The 14,331-nt window shown below is 54.8% G+C and overlaps 7 protein-coding genes across 7 annotated transcripts; 3 read left to right on the top strand and 4 right to left on the bottom strand.

The window, feature by feature from the left end:
* Positions 1–48: 48 nt before the first annotated feature.
* On the bottom strand, positions 49–1,875 carry N656DRAFT_441655 (uncharacterized protein). Its single transcript, XM_064809667.1, has 4 exons — positions 818–1,875; positions 598–759; positions 389–526; positions 49–283 (listed from the first exon to the last, which is right to left on the bottom strand). The coding sequence occupies exons 1-4, from the start codon at positions 1,659–1,661 to the stop codon at positions 132–134; spliced, it is 1,296 nt and encodes a 431-aa protein (XP_064665712.1). The 5' UTR covers positions 1,662–1,875; the 3' UTR covers positions 49–131.
* A 774-nt stretch (positions 1,876–2,649) lies between these two features.
* On the top strand, positions 2,650–4,426 carry N656DRAFT_718640 (DnaJ-domain-containing protein; the record flags this gene model as incomplete). The annotated part of the gene is made up of 3 exons (XM_064812294.1): positions 2,650–2,765; positions 2,849–4,235; positions 4,304–4,426. 3 exons carry the CDS (start codon positions 2,650–2,652, stop codon positions 4,424–4,426), a joined length of 1,626 nt encoding a protein of 541 aa, XP_064665711.1.
* A 301-nt stretch (positions 4,427–4,727) lies between these two features.
* On the bottom strand, positions 4,728–6,342 carry N656DRAFT_792675 (uncharacterized protein; the record flags this gene model as incomplete). The annotated part of the gene is made up of 4 exons (XM_064817099.1): positions 4,728–5,112; positions 5,175–5,399; positions 5,468–5,636; positions 5,712–6,342. 4 exons carry the CDS (start codon positions 6,340–6,342, stop codon positions 4,728–4,730), a joined length of 1,410 nt encoding a protein of 469 aa, XP_064665710.1.
* A 608-nt stretch (positions 6,343–6,950) lies between these two features.
* N656DRAFT_784416 (uncharacterized protein) lies at positions 6,951–9,589 on the top strand. The gene is made up of 3 exons (XM_064816169.1): positions 6,951–7,297; positions 7,357–8,824; positions 8,885–9,589. The coding sequence occupies exons 1-3, from the start codon at positions 7,168–7,170 to the stop codon at positions 9,369–9,371; spliced, it is 2,085 nt and encodes a 694-aa protein (XP_064665709.1). The 5' UTR covers positions 6,951–7,167; the 3' UTR covers positions 9,372–9,589.
* A 312-nt stretch (positions 9,590–9,901) lies between these two features.
* On the bottom strand, positions 9,902–10,592 carry N656DRAFT_848783 (histone H2B-like protein; the record flags this gene model as incomplete). The annotated part of the gene is made up of 3 exons (XM_064819311.1): positions 10,336–10,592; positions 10,155–10,226; positions 9,902–10,080 (listed from the first exon to the last, which is right to left on the bottom strand). Exons 1-3 carry the CDS (start codon positions 10,496–10,498, stop codon positions 9,902–9,904), a joined length of 414 nt encoding a protein of 137 aa, XP_064665708.1. The 5' UTR covers positions 10,499–10,592.
* A 1,635-nt stretch (positions 10,593–12,227) lies between these two features.
* Positions 12,228–13,182, top strand: N656DRAFT_784415 (histone-fold-containing protein). The gene is made up of 3 exons (XM_064816168.1): positions 12,228–12,655; positions 12,755–13,047; positions 13,100–13,182. The coding sequence occupies exons 1-3, from the start codon at positions 12,600–12,602 to the stop codon at positions 13,153–13,155; spliced, it is 405 nt and encodes a 134-aa protein (XP_064665707.1). The 5' UTR covers positions 12,228–12,599; the 3' UTR covers positions 13,156–13,182.
* Positions 13,183–13,268: 86 nt separating this feature from the next.
* Positions 13,269–14,284, bottom strand: N656DRAFT_784413 (uncharacterized protein). The gene is made up of 5 exons (XM_064816167.1): positions 14,160–14,284; positions 13,942–14,074; positions 13,764–13,842; positions 13,660–13,701; positions 13,269–13,583 (listed from the first exon to the last, which is right to left on the bottom strand). Exons 1-5 carry the CDS (start codon positions 14,180–14,182, stop codon positions 13,561–13,563), a joined length of 300 nt encoding a protein of 99 aa, XP_064665706.1. The 5' UTR covers positions 14,183–14,284; the 3' UTR covers positions 13,269–13,560.
* Positions 14,285–14,331: the final 47 nt, after the last annotated feature.

Raw genomic sequence — 14,331 nt, 5'->3', positions numbered from 1 at the left:
AGAATTAAGCATTACATTTAGCTAGATTCTGCTTCGTGACGTTACTGCCATGTCTTCGCTTCGTGCCTGACGGCTATCCTGAGTGTCGTTCTCATAACAAGCACGCAATCATGTACTCCTGTTCGTATTGCTCACATTACAACGCACGCATCAGGGGTATCATGGACAAACGCCTCGCCGAGCAATTCCTTGCGGCGCTCGAGCTCGTTGTAAGCCTGTTTCTCCTTGGTCTCCTTGGGAAACCATTTCTCCAGGAAACGAGCGAGTTTGTCATCGATGTGGCCTGCAAAAGTGATAGCGGGTCAGTTGAGCTCGCTTGCGGCAGTGATAGACCGCCCGGGCGATGCGAAAAGGAAGGAAGCAGAAAAGAGGATTGGACAAAACGTACTTTCGTTGGCGCGCTGGACCACGTCGGCCCGGCACAACGGACAGAACCGCTTGTTCTGATGCTGCATCTTGATCATGCACCGGATGCAGAAGAGATGATCGCAGTCTAGACGGACAGGTAACCAGCAGATAGAAAAGCCTGACATGACAAGGAAAAGGGGGTGTGTGTCAGTCAATGCTCATTACATAGTGTACTGCTGCGGAACTCACAGATCGAGCAAGAAAAGTCCACCACCTGTGGAACGAGATTGACCACTTCGTTGGCTATCTGGGCACAGATATCCTGGGAGATGGTTTCCGAGATGAAGTGGGCCGAGTACATGAGCTTCGGCAAGGTCGCCTTTATGCCCAGGGAGGTCCTCTTGTCGAATTCTAGTTATGGCGAGTCAGTAGGCAAACATCAGACCGAGCAGAGATCTCGCCCACATACTCTTAATGATCTTTGTGACCGCCGTCCGATTCAACTCCTGGAACTGGAGATTATGCAACAGAGTCGCATTCAGCGTCAGGAAGTGCGAGTAGGCGGCCACGCTGGCCGCCAGCTTGAACTTTTGGAGTAGCTGCCGCTTGTTGACCTCGGTCTGGAACCAGACGAGCTGCTTTTGCGCCCGCTCGCTGTCCCGTGGCCCTACCGAGGCCTCGGCCGTGGAGAAGAACACCTGCGCGGCCAGGTACAGCTCAAAGATCTCGCGCCAGCGGTACAAGTCCGACTTGGAAAAGTTGATGCTCCGCCGCGGCCGGGCTAGATCCGATATCTCTGCGCCGAGCGCGTGGATCTTGTCGTGCATCGAATGCCGCTCTTCTTCCTGAAGGGTGTCGAGCTGGCTGACGTCGTCCTGGAGGACTCGGAAAAACCTCGCGTCTGAATCCAGGGGAATCTTCACCCATCCGTCGTCGGACACCGGGTCGTGGTTTGGAATCAGGTCCGGCGGGGCGGTATCAGCGCCATCCGGTACTGACGGCGATGCCGACTCCGTGGCGAGGGATCCGGGCTCCTCTACTACCGCATGTTCTAGTGAGAGGGTACTGAGCCTGGGGCGTACCACCAGCTTAGGCCGCAGCAGGTGAGAAGGGTCGGGTTCTAGACGATACTCGGCGTGATGGTTTGCCAGGAGCTGGTGCAGCGTGTCCGGGTCGTAGCCATTTCGGATGAGTTCCTCTCGGATCTTGCCCAGGATCTTCTTGAGCTGGCGATAGGGGACAGCCTTTTCCACCCAGTGCCGCGGGTAGCAGTCCGCCTTCAGGGCCTCCTGGAACGCGTGACCAAACTTCATCGCAACGGGAACAGCAACAGCAACGGAGACCAGAGACGATCATGGGCGAGAGAAGGCGTGTGCATGGCGTGAGGCGGGGGCAGGCGCCGCCAGACTGGGAGAAATTGCAGGTCGAGTTGGAGTCGACGGGAACAATTGCGGATAGGCGTTCTTCGGAGGAAAGGCCTGGCTCGTGGCCGACGGTGGTGGGAAAATAAATGCCTCGACGGGAAGATGTAGAGGAAGCAATTGCTTCTACGCTAGCTCTAGCACTTTGTAGGGGAGTCTAGGGACCGGGGACTATAAATTACCTCGATTCCAGTTTTCTGCTGTCCTCTGTTCTCACCCAACAAGGTCAGGTGCATTGAGCTACCAGACCAGTTACGTAACTGGGGCACACGGCCTCACCTGCCCTGAAGATTTCCACTCTGTGTGCTATTATAACCTATTGTCTCGCAAGGACAAACAGTCCCGACTCCATGGATAAGGTACCTGGGGCCCGGTGGTCATGTTGTGCTTCCGTCTCACGCGACCGCATACCGGTTTCGTTTACCCCCCGCTCACATTTGGCAGAGCAGAACATTGGTACGATGACATTAGGCACTGCAGCGCAACCCGCTGCTTAAAACTCGAGTTTTACCTGTTCAGATTGGTTGGAAGAAATGCAGGTTCCTGTCATCACATGCCGGCCGATTAGCGAAGGAGACACTCATCACTTGCATGATAGGCCATTGTAAGCTGGACTGTAAGTTACATACCATGTACAGTACAGTACCGCTGTACTACTGTACTGTACGGAGTACCGTTGGTGCCACTGGCAGATGACTGGACCAGGAGAGCCCCTCTCCGACCCCGCTAGAAATTTTCCCCATCCTAAGGTACAATAAGGAAGTATACCGCCAAGACATAACGGCTATCAGACACGACTGCACACTTCCTGATGCTTGAAAATCAGCAGTCACCCTAACACTCTCGAGACTATTTTGAGAGTCAGACGGCATATATATAAATGGGAGCCGAGCAGTCGGCCCCGCGGGGCACCGGCAACCAAGCCACAGCCGCCGCTGCACGCAAGACATGCTACTACGAGCTGCTGGGCGTTGATCGCGAGGCGCCCGATGAAGAGTGAGTCTTGTCTGTTCTTTCAAGGGGCTTCTTCTTGGATGCGCATGCTCTTCGCCCATCAGGTCCTCACACATTGTCGCTAGGATCCGCAGGGCGTACAAGAAAAAGGCTCTGGAACTCCATCCGGATCGCAACCTCAACGATGTCGAGAATGCCACACGGAGATTTGCAGAGGTGCAGACCGCCTACGAAATCCTGTCTGATCCCCAGGAGCGAGCCTGGTACGACACGCACCGCGATGCCATTCTTAGCGGTGAGGACGACGTCGCCGGCGCCGCCGCTTCTGCCGAGCAGTCTCGCAGCGGTCACACCTCGGCCCATGCCATTTTCGCCCTGATGGGCCGTTTTAGTTCGACCGTGCCAATGGACGACAGCCCCCGAGGCTTCTTCAGCATTCTCAACGAATTCTTCGACCAGCTTGCCGCCGAGGAAAGGGCTGCGTGCGAGTGGGCTGGCGTGCCCCCTACAGATTACCCGCCCTTTGGCCGATCCACGGACGACTACAACGACGTCGCGAGGCCTTTTTACAATGTGTGGGCGGGCTTTTCAACAAAGAAGTCGTTCAGCTGGAGGGATAAGTATCGCCTCCAGGATGCGCCAGACCGCCGGATCCGCCGCCTGATGGAGAAGGAGAACAAGAAGTTCCGGGAGGATGGCATTCGGGAATTCAACGACGCTGTCCAGTCTCTAGTCGCCTTTGTCAAGAAGCGGGATCCGCGCTATGTACCCAATAAGCAGTCTGAGGCCAAGAGGCAGCAAGTACTGCGGAACTCGGCCGCAGCCCAGGCAGCACGGTCACGGGCCGCCAACCAGGAGAAGCTCGCCGAGTATGTCGTGCCTGTGTGGGCGCAGACCCGAGACGACGAGGAGCAAAACGATGAGTTTGCCGAGTCGGAAGAGGATTCCGAGGTCGAACAGATTGAGTGCGTCGTGTGCAACAAGACGTTCAAGAGTGAGAAGCAATTTGAGGCGCATGAGAAGAGCAAGAAGCACGTCAAAGCGGTGCAGCAGATACAGAGACAGATGAGGAAGGAGAACGCCAGTCTTGACCTCCAAGACGCAGAAACTGCTGCCTCGCCGTCACTGTCCGCGCCTCAAGACCGTGAAAATACGGAAGACGTCAAGTCTGTGGGCTCTGACACACATCGACAAGGCAACGACGTGGAGAGGCTGGAAGCTGACGCTCAGTTGCCGGCCAGGAGCGATGGCATTGACCAGGGCACGCAGTCTCCGTCCGACACCGAGGATGATGAGTATGCTCCACGCTCGGCAGTCGAGGAGCGCATCCTGAACGGGAAAGGCAAACGCACGACGGCGGAATATGCAGAACCAGGCGAGGATATTGACGCTACGGATTCTGCAGCTGCCAGCACCGAAGGCAAGGGAGACAACAAGAAGGTAGGCAAAGCAAAATTGAGACGGGAGAAGAAGGCTGCCCGCCAAGCCGCCGAAGCCAAAACATCGGACTCCGTAAGTCTCCTGATACTACCCAAGTATACCTAATTCTGTGGCCCAGCACCTGACTCCTGAAACTCCAGCATAAATGCGCCGTCTGCAAGGAGACTTTCACGTCCCGAACCAAACTGTTTGCCCACATCAAGGACCTCGATCACGCTGCTCCCGTGCCCAACGCAAAGGCGGGCAAGAAAACTAGGCGGTGAGAGCTCCCTGGCTGGAAAAAAGCCTCTACGCACGACGCTCGGCGCCGAGTCCCTCGACAAGGCGGGGTATATCATCACAGTCGCAAGAGCAACTGCAGCGATGATTTCCTAGCCACCCGAGGACTCCTAGCTCCGCGAGGCAATTGGGAAGACACCATGGCCCGCCCAGTTGAGGTGTCGCCCGCTTTCAGCCACGCCAACGATCTTTAACTCCCGTATCGAAAGGCAGGAGTACCCTAAGGAACGGTGGAACGCAACAAGATTGCCCACATAACAGCCGATATACACGGCCCTGCCGCTATTATGCTTCGAGAACCGTGTCTGCGTCGTCGTCACTCAACGTCTCTACTTCGTCGATGGCCTCGGCTCGGCCCGTGCCCATGCCCTTCCCGGGATCGTGGGGCGAGACGGTAATGATGGCTTTGCCCTGCACATGCTTGACAGCGCTCTTCCACATCTCCCAGTCATCCTCGTCTTTGATCAGAAATCCGATCAACATGCTGGGATCCATGTCCTCGACGTGAAGGTGCCGTAACCGCCGGGTATGGCAGGAATCCAGCTCCTCGGCCGTGTACTCTTCGGCGGCTTCACGGTACGGAAGCGCCGGCCTTGGGTAATGAGGGTCGAGGTAGAACAACCACTGTCCTTGGGCCCCTACAAAGTAGAGCGATGACGAAGGGCGGCCGCTGAGAGCATGTCAGCCGATGAGGCGAAGCTTGAAACGTGGCGAACAGATGGGAGAGCTTACCCCGCGATACCTATGGATTGTTCCATCTGCAGTGTCGAAATCAAAGCCTCCTCATAAACTTGGTTGATTCTATCTATCCCGAGCCTCGTGCATACCAAGATCAGGGTTGGATGGAAGTTGTCGCCGGTAGGATTGGCAACAGCCATGAAGCTATCTTCGTAGACATCGGGTAGATCGCCGGTTGAATATACACGCAACAAACTGTCATGTGTGTTCGCCAGAGCTCTGTCTAGGTTAGCACAATGTTGTTCATGGATGCTCCCACAGTAAGTGAGAGGAAGGGACATACATACTGGATGCACCGTGCTGTAGCCGAAGGCCCGAACCACTCTCCCGGGTATTTCCCACAAGCGACCGCTCCATGCTTGACAAAGTTATGCAAAGAGTACGGAGCGCGAGGATCATCGGCGAATAAGGACACCACCTCGCGCTCGGCACCGGGATCAGAAGATCGTCTCCAATCTGGCAAACATGAGAGGTGCAACGTTAGCTAAGCGAACCCAAACTTGAACTCCTGAAAGACGTGGAGCGACATACCGCGTCCTAGGCGAGCGATCAGGAGCGCGTTGGCCAGGAGACTCTGGCCCGAGCGGATCATGCAGCCCCATCCCGTGTCGGAGGAGAATCCCCCCGTCTGGTCGCCGAACGACGTCTTGAGCCGCATCGTAAAGGACAGAGCCGACGCTGCGCGCAGGTCTGTCGAGCGGGGGATCACCTCGAACCCGGTTCGATACGTCATCCAGATGCGTGACTCGAAATCGTCGAGGAAGGCTGGCGGCCAGCCGCCGCCGTCTTCCGGCAGAGCCGAGTCGCTATAGGCCAGTGCCGAGTCGAAGCTGCTTGCCACCGAATCCGGCGGCGTAGACAGGCCGCCTTGCTGCTCGTGCTCATGCGAGTGATTGACCCTGCCTGCTGCGGCCGGGATTTGGGCTATTGCTGCTGCTGTTGCTGCATCGATGTTGGTGCTGGTGTCGGCGGGCGGGGTGCTTGCTGTGGTGGGTGGCGGCGGTGATGATGATCCGTGGGATGGTTTGGGGGTGCTGAGCGTGTATGAGCGGCCCAGACACCATACCGGGTCGTTGGAGCTGCGGTCGTTGATAGGTTCTGGGTCCCAGATCCGATGGAAGATGCGGCGACCTACGCGGCCGACCTCTGCCCCGGCTGCCATGGCTACCTCGACAGCACTCGCCAGCTTCGGGGATGTGCCCGACACGGCGGATTGCCAGGTGCTGTTCCCTGGCCGTGCCGGAGTCATCGGTCTAAGCCCCCAGCTGGCTTATCTCGCAGTTGCAAAGTGCCCGGCCGAAGATGTTGCGTACAAAGAGGACGAATTCTACTCTTCCAAGATGCTTTGGCTGGGAAACAACAGCCCGCCACAAGGGACCGGGTGGAAGGTCCTAAGTCGAGACTCGCGTGGAACAAGATTATTGGTTCAAAGTAATCTGGAATGTTGTAGATAGCAACCTTGTCCCAGGATAAGGAATGCGTCCGTGGTCACTTGGATCGTACAGAGTCGTCGACTATTGCTTGATTGTTGATGGCAGCTGCAGGTTGTCAGAGAGAGCTACCTTACGTGCTATGTCATATGAACAGTTGCGATCCCCCACTGATGAGTCCACATGCGGCGTGCCAGGCTCCCATGCCTGCCGCGGACCTAGTACTCAGTACTGTATTGTAGTACTAGCGGCTTTATGGTACCGTGGTGGTACTGTGTACATACTGTAGAAGTCGTTCGGTGGCGTAACCTGTGTGTTTCCTTCCTGACCTCAGCAGTCAGAGAATTCATCAGCAATACATGCTCAGGCATCCATAGAGGCACTGCATCACAGCAAATGCCCTTGTTTCAAAGTCAAGAAATCGGGCACTGAAGCAACAGGAATTTTTTCCGTGCTACACATGTAACCCGCGTTCTATATCCCCATCACGCAATCCCCGGTCTTGTCGAACCCCTGTGCTGCCGTCCCTCGGCCGTTTGCAAGGCGTTCTCAACAACATGCCTGGCAAACGCCCTAAGAGGCCGTTTGCTGGCTCGAACACTGCCCGCGGTAAATCTGGAAAGATGGCTCAAGGCACATTGGATTCTTGGGTTTCCCAAAATCTCTCTCTGGAAGGTCCTTCAAATGGTATGGGCCGAGCAAGAGCCCCAATAGGTTCACCGATACGGAGCGTCTGACTTTGGTAGCATTTTCCATGAGAGACGAGGCCAGGAATACAGCATCACATCAGTCAATCGCGGCTTGGAGTCCCGGTGGCATCAAGCTCAGACAGAAACCTGTCGCTTTCGTGAGTGCCGGCTGGATCGAGCCTCTCAAAGATTCGAAGCTCCTCGATCCCTCGGACGAGGCCAATGTCGAGGAGCCCGCTGATGGCGACAATGCCCCAGTGATGGGAGAAGCCACCGTGCGGACTATCGAGCTCACGGATGTTGTGGCGACTGTCGGACAAGAGAATGAAAATCCCTCCGGTACAGGGGACTCAATTCCTCAGGAGCAATCTATTGACGATCCAAGCCAAGCTCTAGACCTCCGAGACGTCGACGCAGAGGACCTCTTTTTCTACGATCTCGTAGGCAATAAAGCAATGGATAGCCCTCCTGCTTCTCCGCCTAAGATCCCAAACCCCAAGTCCTCGGTTGGGGGATCTGACTCAAGCGAGGAAGTTATTCTCTTCAAAGGCCGCTCCGGAAAGGCTCGCGGAACCGTTAAGAAACGCGAGGGCTCTCAACATAATACCCGGATGCACCCTTCCGTGACCTCGAAGTCCAAGGCCCCTGCTACAGCTCCAATTGTACCAGCTGCTAAGACAGTTGCACCACCCAATTCTGTTTCACGGCAACACGAAAAGAAGCGCGGCCTTCCCATACCCGTGGAATCCGCAGAAGACGGCGAAGAAGATGAGGATGCTGAAGATGCTATTTTGGCTGACTATATTGCCAATATGCTTGCAAATTCAGAAGATGATTTTGTCACCCATCAGCTCCAGTCATACTCTGGCCATAGGGACCTCGGGGGCGATGACGATGCTTTCAACTTCGGATCGGCCGACGAGGAGAGACTACCATATCACAGCGGCTCGTTGAACAACGAAGGGACGGATTCCGAGGATCTTGACACTAGTGATGTTGAAGAAGACGAGCCTGAGGGCGAAGAGGAGCAGGACATGGCCGCGGACATGGACGATGAAGAACTCGCCCGACTTTTCGCTAAACAAGAGGAACTGGGTATTGGCGGCGACGAGCTGATCCTAGCCTCTGCCGGCTCGTATGCTAAAGCCGAAGGTAAAAGGGCGCGCAGGAACCTGCCCGCTGCAGCAGGCTCTAAGAAATTTCTCAACGGGTTTGCCAACGCTACCTCAGTTGCCGATGCCTTTGATGATCTGAATATCGGTCAGCCGGCCCGCAGACGGAAAACCAAGCAACCCCCCAACTTCAACGTGTCCGATTCGGAGATCGACGCGGCGTTGAAAATGGCGTGGCGACGGGACAGAGAGCGGAAGAAGAAGCGCAAGATGGACCGCGAAGCTCTCCGTGCCCAGGGACTGCTGGGCAAGAATGTCAACCCAGACGACATGCGCATCCGGTACCCTTCAGCAATGACCCTGGATGATTTCAAGACCGAGATAGCTTCATTTCTTATTGGCACAGAGGAACGGTGAGTAGCATCGAGAGTTCCATCAACCGTTCTGCAGCGTATTAAACTGACCATATCTAGTCTTGAATTCCCTCCCCTCGACAAGCACGCGCGCAAGATTCTCCACCTACTTGCCAGCAAATTCAACATCAAGTCGCAGTCCACCGGCAGCGGCGTGCAGCGCCGTCCCGTGCTCTACAGGACAAACCGCACCGTTCGCTACAGCGAAACCCGGGTGGGAGATGTAACCAGCCACGTTGAGGCTGCCGCGGTGCAGATTCGTCGCAAGTATTTCCACCGCGTCGATCTTTCCACTCCTGTGAAGAGGGCCAGCGGATCGGCGAGCGGAAGACCAGAGGCTAGCAGGACGGGCATCAAGGCGCTGAGACTCCGTGAAGGTGAGATCGTGGGAGCGTCGGTGCCGGAGCTGGGCCAGGATAACAAGGGTCGGGCAATGTTGGAGAAGATGGGTTGGAGTAAGGGAATGGCGCTTGGCGCCATGGACAATAAGGGCATCCTGGAGCCTGTGGCACAGGTTGTGAAGCATTCCAAGGCCGGGCTGGGATAATCATGGTGCAACGCGTCAAGCAGAGCACTGTGATCGTGCAGATTTCCGCGTTCCGGTGCCCCAACTGTACGCATATTGTTGAAATCCAACTCGTGGCTTCGGCGGGATATGTTGTCGACTGCGCATTTTCTCCAAGATTAACTAGATGTGACTCAACATCCTACTCAGCGCAAACCGAAGAGCGCCCGGAAACCAAGTCATCTGTCAATCCTCGCACTGCTTGTGTCATGAGTACTGATACAGCATGATCAACGTTTTCAACCACTCGATAGAAAAGTACTGGTAATCATATGCACGAGTTCATTTCGCCCGAAACCCTGATATCAAGGCATGTATTGTACAACCGCAAACCCCGTAAACCGTGAAAAAACATTTGCCCCCGTAAAAAGCAGACCATCCGTAACGCGTTGCATTAAGAGACTCCAAGGGGGCATGTGTGCCTTGGGCCAGCCTCGTCATGACTCCCAAATGCCAAGCCAACCATATGCCCTAGAGAGGAAAAAGCGAGAAAAAACCAGACCAGCACACTTTTATTTCGTGCTCGAGGAGTACTTGGTCACGGCCTTAGTACCCTCAGAGACGGCGTGCTTGGCCAGTTCACCCGGCAGGATGAGGCGGACTGAGGTCTGGATCTCACGAGACGAGATGGTTGACTTCTTGTTGTAGGCAGCGAGCTTGGATGCCTCGGTCGCGACACGCTCGAAGATGTCTGAAGAGTGGAGTCAGAAAATGGGGTTCAGATTTGAAAAGGCCATGGATGAGGATCCAAAATGGGAAACTCACCGTTGACGAAAGAGTTGAGGATGGACATGGCCCGGTTGGAGATACCCGTGTCGGGGTGGACCTGCTTCAGGACTGCAACAGGTGTTAGCTACCTTTGGTGGATAATGGTGCAGTGCGGCAAAATAGGCGTCGCGACGCGACTTGGCTCTGCCGGAATGGGCCAGGAAATTTGGGAACTCACCCTTGTAGATGTAGCTTGAGTAGGTCTCCTTACGCGCCTTGGTGCGCTTCTTCTTGTCGCCAGAGGGCGCGGTCTTCTTGCCGGCATCCTTCTTCTCGGGAGCCTTGGAGGCAGTTGCCGGGGCCTTGGAGGCGGGCTTCTTGTCGGCGGCTTTGGGAGGCATTTTTGCGATTTGAAATGGGGATTGACGACGAAAAAATGCGATGCGACTCGTGGGTCAGAGATGGAATCCGACGTTAAGAATGGAAGCTTTGATGGTTGCGGAGAGAAAGTTGTTGATGGAAGAAGAATTGCGGTTGGCGAGGGGGGATGGCCTTTTTGTATCTGGACGCGCCAGACAAGATGGTCCTGCTGATTTGACGATTGATCTTGGGGCCGACCGCGCAAAAAGTGGAGACACTCCCGCCCTGCGACGTGATTTGGCCAAAAATTACAGCACAAAGAAAAGTAACAAGGTGACGCGATGGCCCGAGCGCCAAAACACAGAACCCAAATCGGAATTTTGTATCAGTGTTAGTCAAGCTACGTAAGTCTGAGCATGCCCCTCCATATTTGCCAGCATCTTGAGGGTAAGTTGCAACTTACATCAGGATTCTGATCCGCCAGAAGAATACACAGTACACACACCCCTATCCATTGTAGAGCTCAAGTCCAGTCAGCTCAAGAATCTTTCTCCAATGCTCGTGATCCCGCAAGAGCAGTCGTCCATTGACAGGCATGGGGCAGTCCAGCTCTGGACAGTCTCAGGCGGAGCATGGCCTCGGAAAGGTACACCAAGAAGAAGGCAGACTTGCACTCGATTATGTACTTAATAAAATGCTAGATTGCAGTGGACATGGGGGAGACCTTTGTCTCACAGCATGCTATACATACGTAACTCGGGTAAGTCAAGTCGGTATGTATCTGAACTGGAGATATCAAATGCCGTACATAGTACCGATGGGTACTCCCAGGGTAGTGTAGATCGGCAACGCACTCCGAAACGTGCCCTCGAGATCATCAGCCTTACGCAGTACCGCCTCCAGCTCAGCTATCCCCATGTGATTGGCCCGTTGGAGCTCAGCTGCATCCATTTGCTCCCCGATATCTGGGGAAGAGCCACTCACACCTTGATGGCGGATGACAAATGTGGATGATGTTGTCACTACGGGAAGAGCCGCAAAGTATCTAATTCACTTGGGATCCGCTAAGAGTTGCCGGGCCCGGAGACTCGGACACGGGTTTCAGATGGTCTGGATGGAGCATTGAGGTATAAGATCGGCTTTCTGAGACTATATCTAGGTTGGAACTGGCACCGGAGCTGGATGGCACATGTCCGTCCAAATTTGGGCCTCCGAGGTCCCCAAGTACCTTTCAGCCTCATCAAAAAGATCGAGGACCTTTCAGAACCAAACCTATGCTTTCAAAGCAAGTCTGAGCCGAAAGTGAAGGTCATTCGGGAGTAGACCTCGTCACAGATGACAGCCCAAACCCGACAGGAAATTTGGCGATATAATGGGCCTATATGAGGCAGGCAAAACAGGTCAAAAGAGACCAAACTAGATCAAATTGCCTGTGACGGGTGCCGGGGTAGGCAAACGATGCCCGATCAGTCCAGCGAGCTCGATCAAGCTGCTTGAAAGCAAGGCAGGCACAGGTCGTGAATCGGATCAGTCACCGGACCCTATCGACTAGAGGGAAAGACAGGTTGCGAAGTGAGATCTAAGATGAGCGAAGTGATTTGCTTGTCCTTTGCGGCACAACACAGAAAATGGGATCAGGCAGCGGGAAAAGATCAGGTAGGTGCGACGCGTAGAATAGTTGAAAAATGTGGCAACAGTCTGTCAGGCAGGGACAGGCACCATGGTTCGATTTGTTGGTCGTTCTTCCCTTCGCTCTGGGGCGGGGCCTGATTTAAACAAGACTGCCGGGTGAAGTGCGGGAGTGGAAGAAAACTCGCCAATAACAAGGCATGCTGTTTTATCTGCCTTTTTTTCTTACCACGCGCAATAACAGCCCCTGCAATCGCCGTTTTGGGATTAGCTCCACACGCCCCGATCAACACTGACAGAACGGCGCGAGTGATCCGTGATCTTGCACCCTTACGCGAAAACTACTTAACTCACCCATCCCCCGCCAGCTCTGAACTTCTTCCGCTCCATCACATTTTCCATCATCAAACTTCTGCTCTTCCATCGACCGACGCATCTCAGACTTCGAGTCTTTCTCCCACATCTCAATCACATTAATATCCACACTTTTTTCCCACAACAAAATCAATCAAAATGACTGGCGGCGGCAAGTCCGGTGGCAAGGCTAGCGGTTCCAAGAACGCGCAATCGTAAGTATCCCTGATGGCGATTCGGGTCTTGGATTCTCGTCGCGTTTCGGACGCGTTTACATCGTCAAAAACAGTGGGCTAACCCAGTGGTGTTTCTAGTCGGTCATCCAAGGCTGGTCTGGCTTTCCCTGTCGGCCGTGTCCACCGTCTGCTCCGGAAGGGCAACTACGCGCAGCGTGTCGGTGCCGGTGCTCCCGTCTACCTGGCCGCTGTGCTTGAATACCTCGCCGCTGAAATCCTCGAACTCGCTGGCAATGCTGCCCGTGACAACAAGAAGACACGTATCATCCCTCGCCACCTCCAGCTCGCCATCCGGAACGATGAGGAGCTGAACAAGCTCCTCGGGCACGTCACCATCGCCCAGGGTGGTGTGCTCCCCAACATTCACCAGAGTAAGTTCTCAGATGTGTAACCTTTGATCACATCTTACTGACATCACTTCAGACCTGCTTCCCAAGAAGACAGGCAAGACCGGCAAGAACCCGTCGCAGGAGTTTTAATTTGGAGCTTTCTTCGTTTGCTTTTTTCCGGTCGGCACATTGGGTTCATGATATTAGGGTCACGGTCAGGGGTCATCGGTTGCTTTTACTCGCGTTTGGGTTGTACATTAATCCATGATGGGCATGGTCATGGTTATGAATGAGAATACCTTGTGAACATCAGCATTTTGTGCCATCTTCTTGCATTGGTCATATGTACAGTGTAACCCGGTTTTCAATTCCCAAGACATCATCAGGAAATCTGGTCTCCGAATGTGGTCTCCGAATCATCGAGACGCGCAACTTTAACTCACAACATGATTTAATCACGATCGGCGCAATATACGTGTTGTCGATGGCTCCAATTCCCAAAATGACTAAATCTATCATGCAACCACCAAGCACCATCTCCGGGCACCCATCCCATCAGAACTTGAGCGGCGGGGGAGCTGCAAGGAGGTGAAGAGTCAGCTCGCGAGCGTAGAGAGGGCAAAGGTGATGGTGATGGCGATGGGCTGCACTCACGATCCACATTGTGAACCGGCAGGTTTCTCTCGTACTTGGATCCTACGCCAGAATGTTAGCCCCAGATATTCGGTGCCGTATGTTCCACTCATGGCATATCGTACCTCCAGGCGCAGTCGGGTGGCAGTATGGATCAGGATGCTTCCACTTCTCCAAGAGCTTCTCTGTCTCCTTCAGCAGCGCCTGCAGTAAAGAATTCGCACACCATGCGGTCAGCAGTTCTCGTCCACCCTCGCCCGAGCTCCGTCATTCCTCAACTAGAAAGGGGTTGCTACTACGAACCCGCTGTAATCTGGGATCGGTAACATCCCGGTTCTTCTCGAACAATGAGCGGATATAGAGTGCCTGGCCGCGCCAGAGGTCCCGATGCACGGCCCAGTCCAGCGCAAGCTTCAACGACCGGCGATAGAGAGACCTGGCAGCAAAAGGGCGTCAGTCCTCAGTGTCCGGAGCGCCGGCTACGGGCATTGGCCGCAGGCGTGCTAGGTCGTTATACTGACAGTGCAGCCTGTCTTGTCGACATGGTGGTCGTCGATGGCTGTTGTTTGTGGCGCGTCCCTCGCCCTTGGGGTTTAGCCCAGATCCGCAATCTTAGGAGACCGATGGAAGGTCGAGCGAGGGCTGTATTGAACTCGGGCGGAATAATGGATGGGTTTTGCGACGTTGTCGTAC

This window comes from Canariomyces notabilis, assembly GCF_033297395.1.
Source record: "Canariomyces notabilis strain CBS 508.74 unplaced genomic scaffold N656scaffold_34, whole genome shotgun sequence".
NCBI lineage: Eukaryota > Fungi > Ascomycota > Sordariomycetes > Sordariales > Chaetomiaceae > Canariomyces > Canariomyces notabilis.
This window is presented reverse-complemented; position numbering and strand designations above follow the sequence as displayed.

Bases quoted from the DNA above. Each gene is read 5' to 3' on its own strand.
- N656DRAFT_784415 (XM_064816168.1), top strand. From the start codon at position 12,600: ATGACTGGCGGCGGCAAGTCCGGTGGCAAGGCTAGCGGTTCCAAGAAC. The intron at 12,656-12,754 runs GTAAGTATCCCT...TGGTGTTTCTAG, and splicing joins GGTTCCAAGAACGCGCAATC to TCGGTCATCCAAGGCTGGTC. The intron at 13,048-13,099 runs GTAAGTTCTCAG...ACATCACTTCAG, and splicing joins GCTCCCCAACATTCACCAGA to ACCTGCTTCCCAAGAAGACA.
- N656DRAFT_784416 (XM_064816169.1), top strand. From the start codon at position 7,168: ATGCCTGGCAAACGCCCTAAGAGGCCGTTTGCTGGCTCGAACACTGCC. The intron at 7,298-7,356 runs GTATGGGCCGAG...TGACTTTGGTAG, and splicing joins TCTGGAAGGTCCTTCAAATG to CATTTTCCATGAGAGACGAG. The intron at 8,825-8,884 runs GTGAGTAGCATC...GACCATATCTAG, and splicing joins CTTATTGGCACAGAGGAACG to TCTTGAATTCCCTCCCCTCG.
- N656DRAFT_441655 (XM_064809667.1), bottom strand. From the start codon at position 1,661: ATGAAGTTTGGTCACGCGTTCCAGGAGGCCCTGAAGGCGGACTGCTAC. The intron at 527-597 runs GTGAGTTCCGCA...TTGTCATGTCAG, and splicing joins GGACTTTTCTTGCTCGATCT to GCTTTTCTATCTGCTGGTTA. The intron at 284-388 runs GTACGTTTTGTC...TCACTTTTGCAG, and splicing joins GGTCCAGCGCGCCAACGAAA to GCCACATCGATGACAAACTC.
- N656DRAFT_784413 (XM_064816167.1), bottom strand. From the start codon at position 14,182: ATGTCGACAAGACAGGCTGCACT. The intron at 14,075-14,159 runs GTCAGTATAACG...TTTTGCTGCCAG, and splicing joins TCGACAAGACAGGCTGCACT to GTCTCTCTATCGCCGGTCGT. The intron at 13,584-13,659 runs GTGAGTGCAGCC...ACCTCCTTGCAG, and splicing joins GCCGGTTCACAATGTGGATC to CTCCCCCGCCGCTCAAGTTC.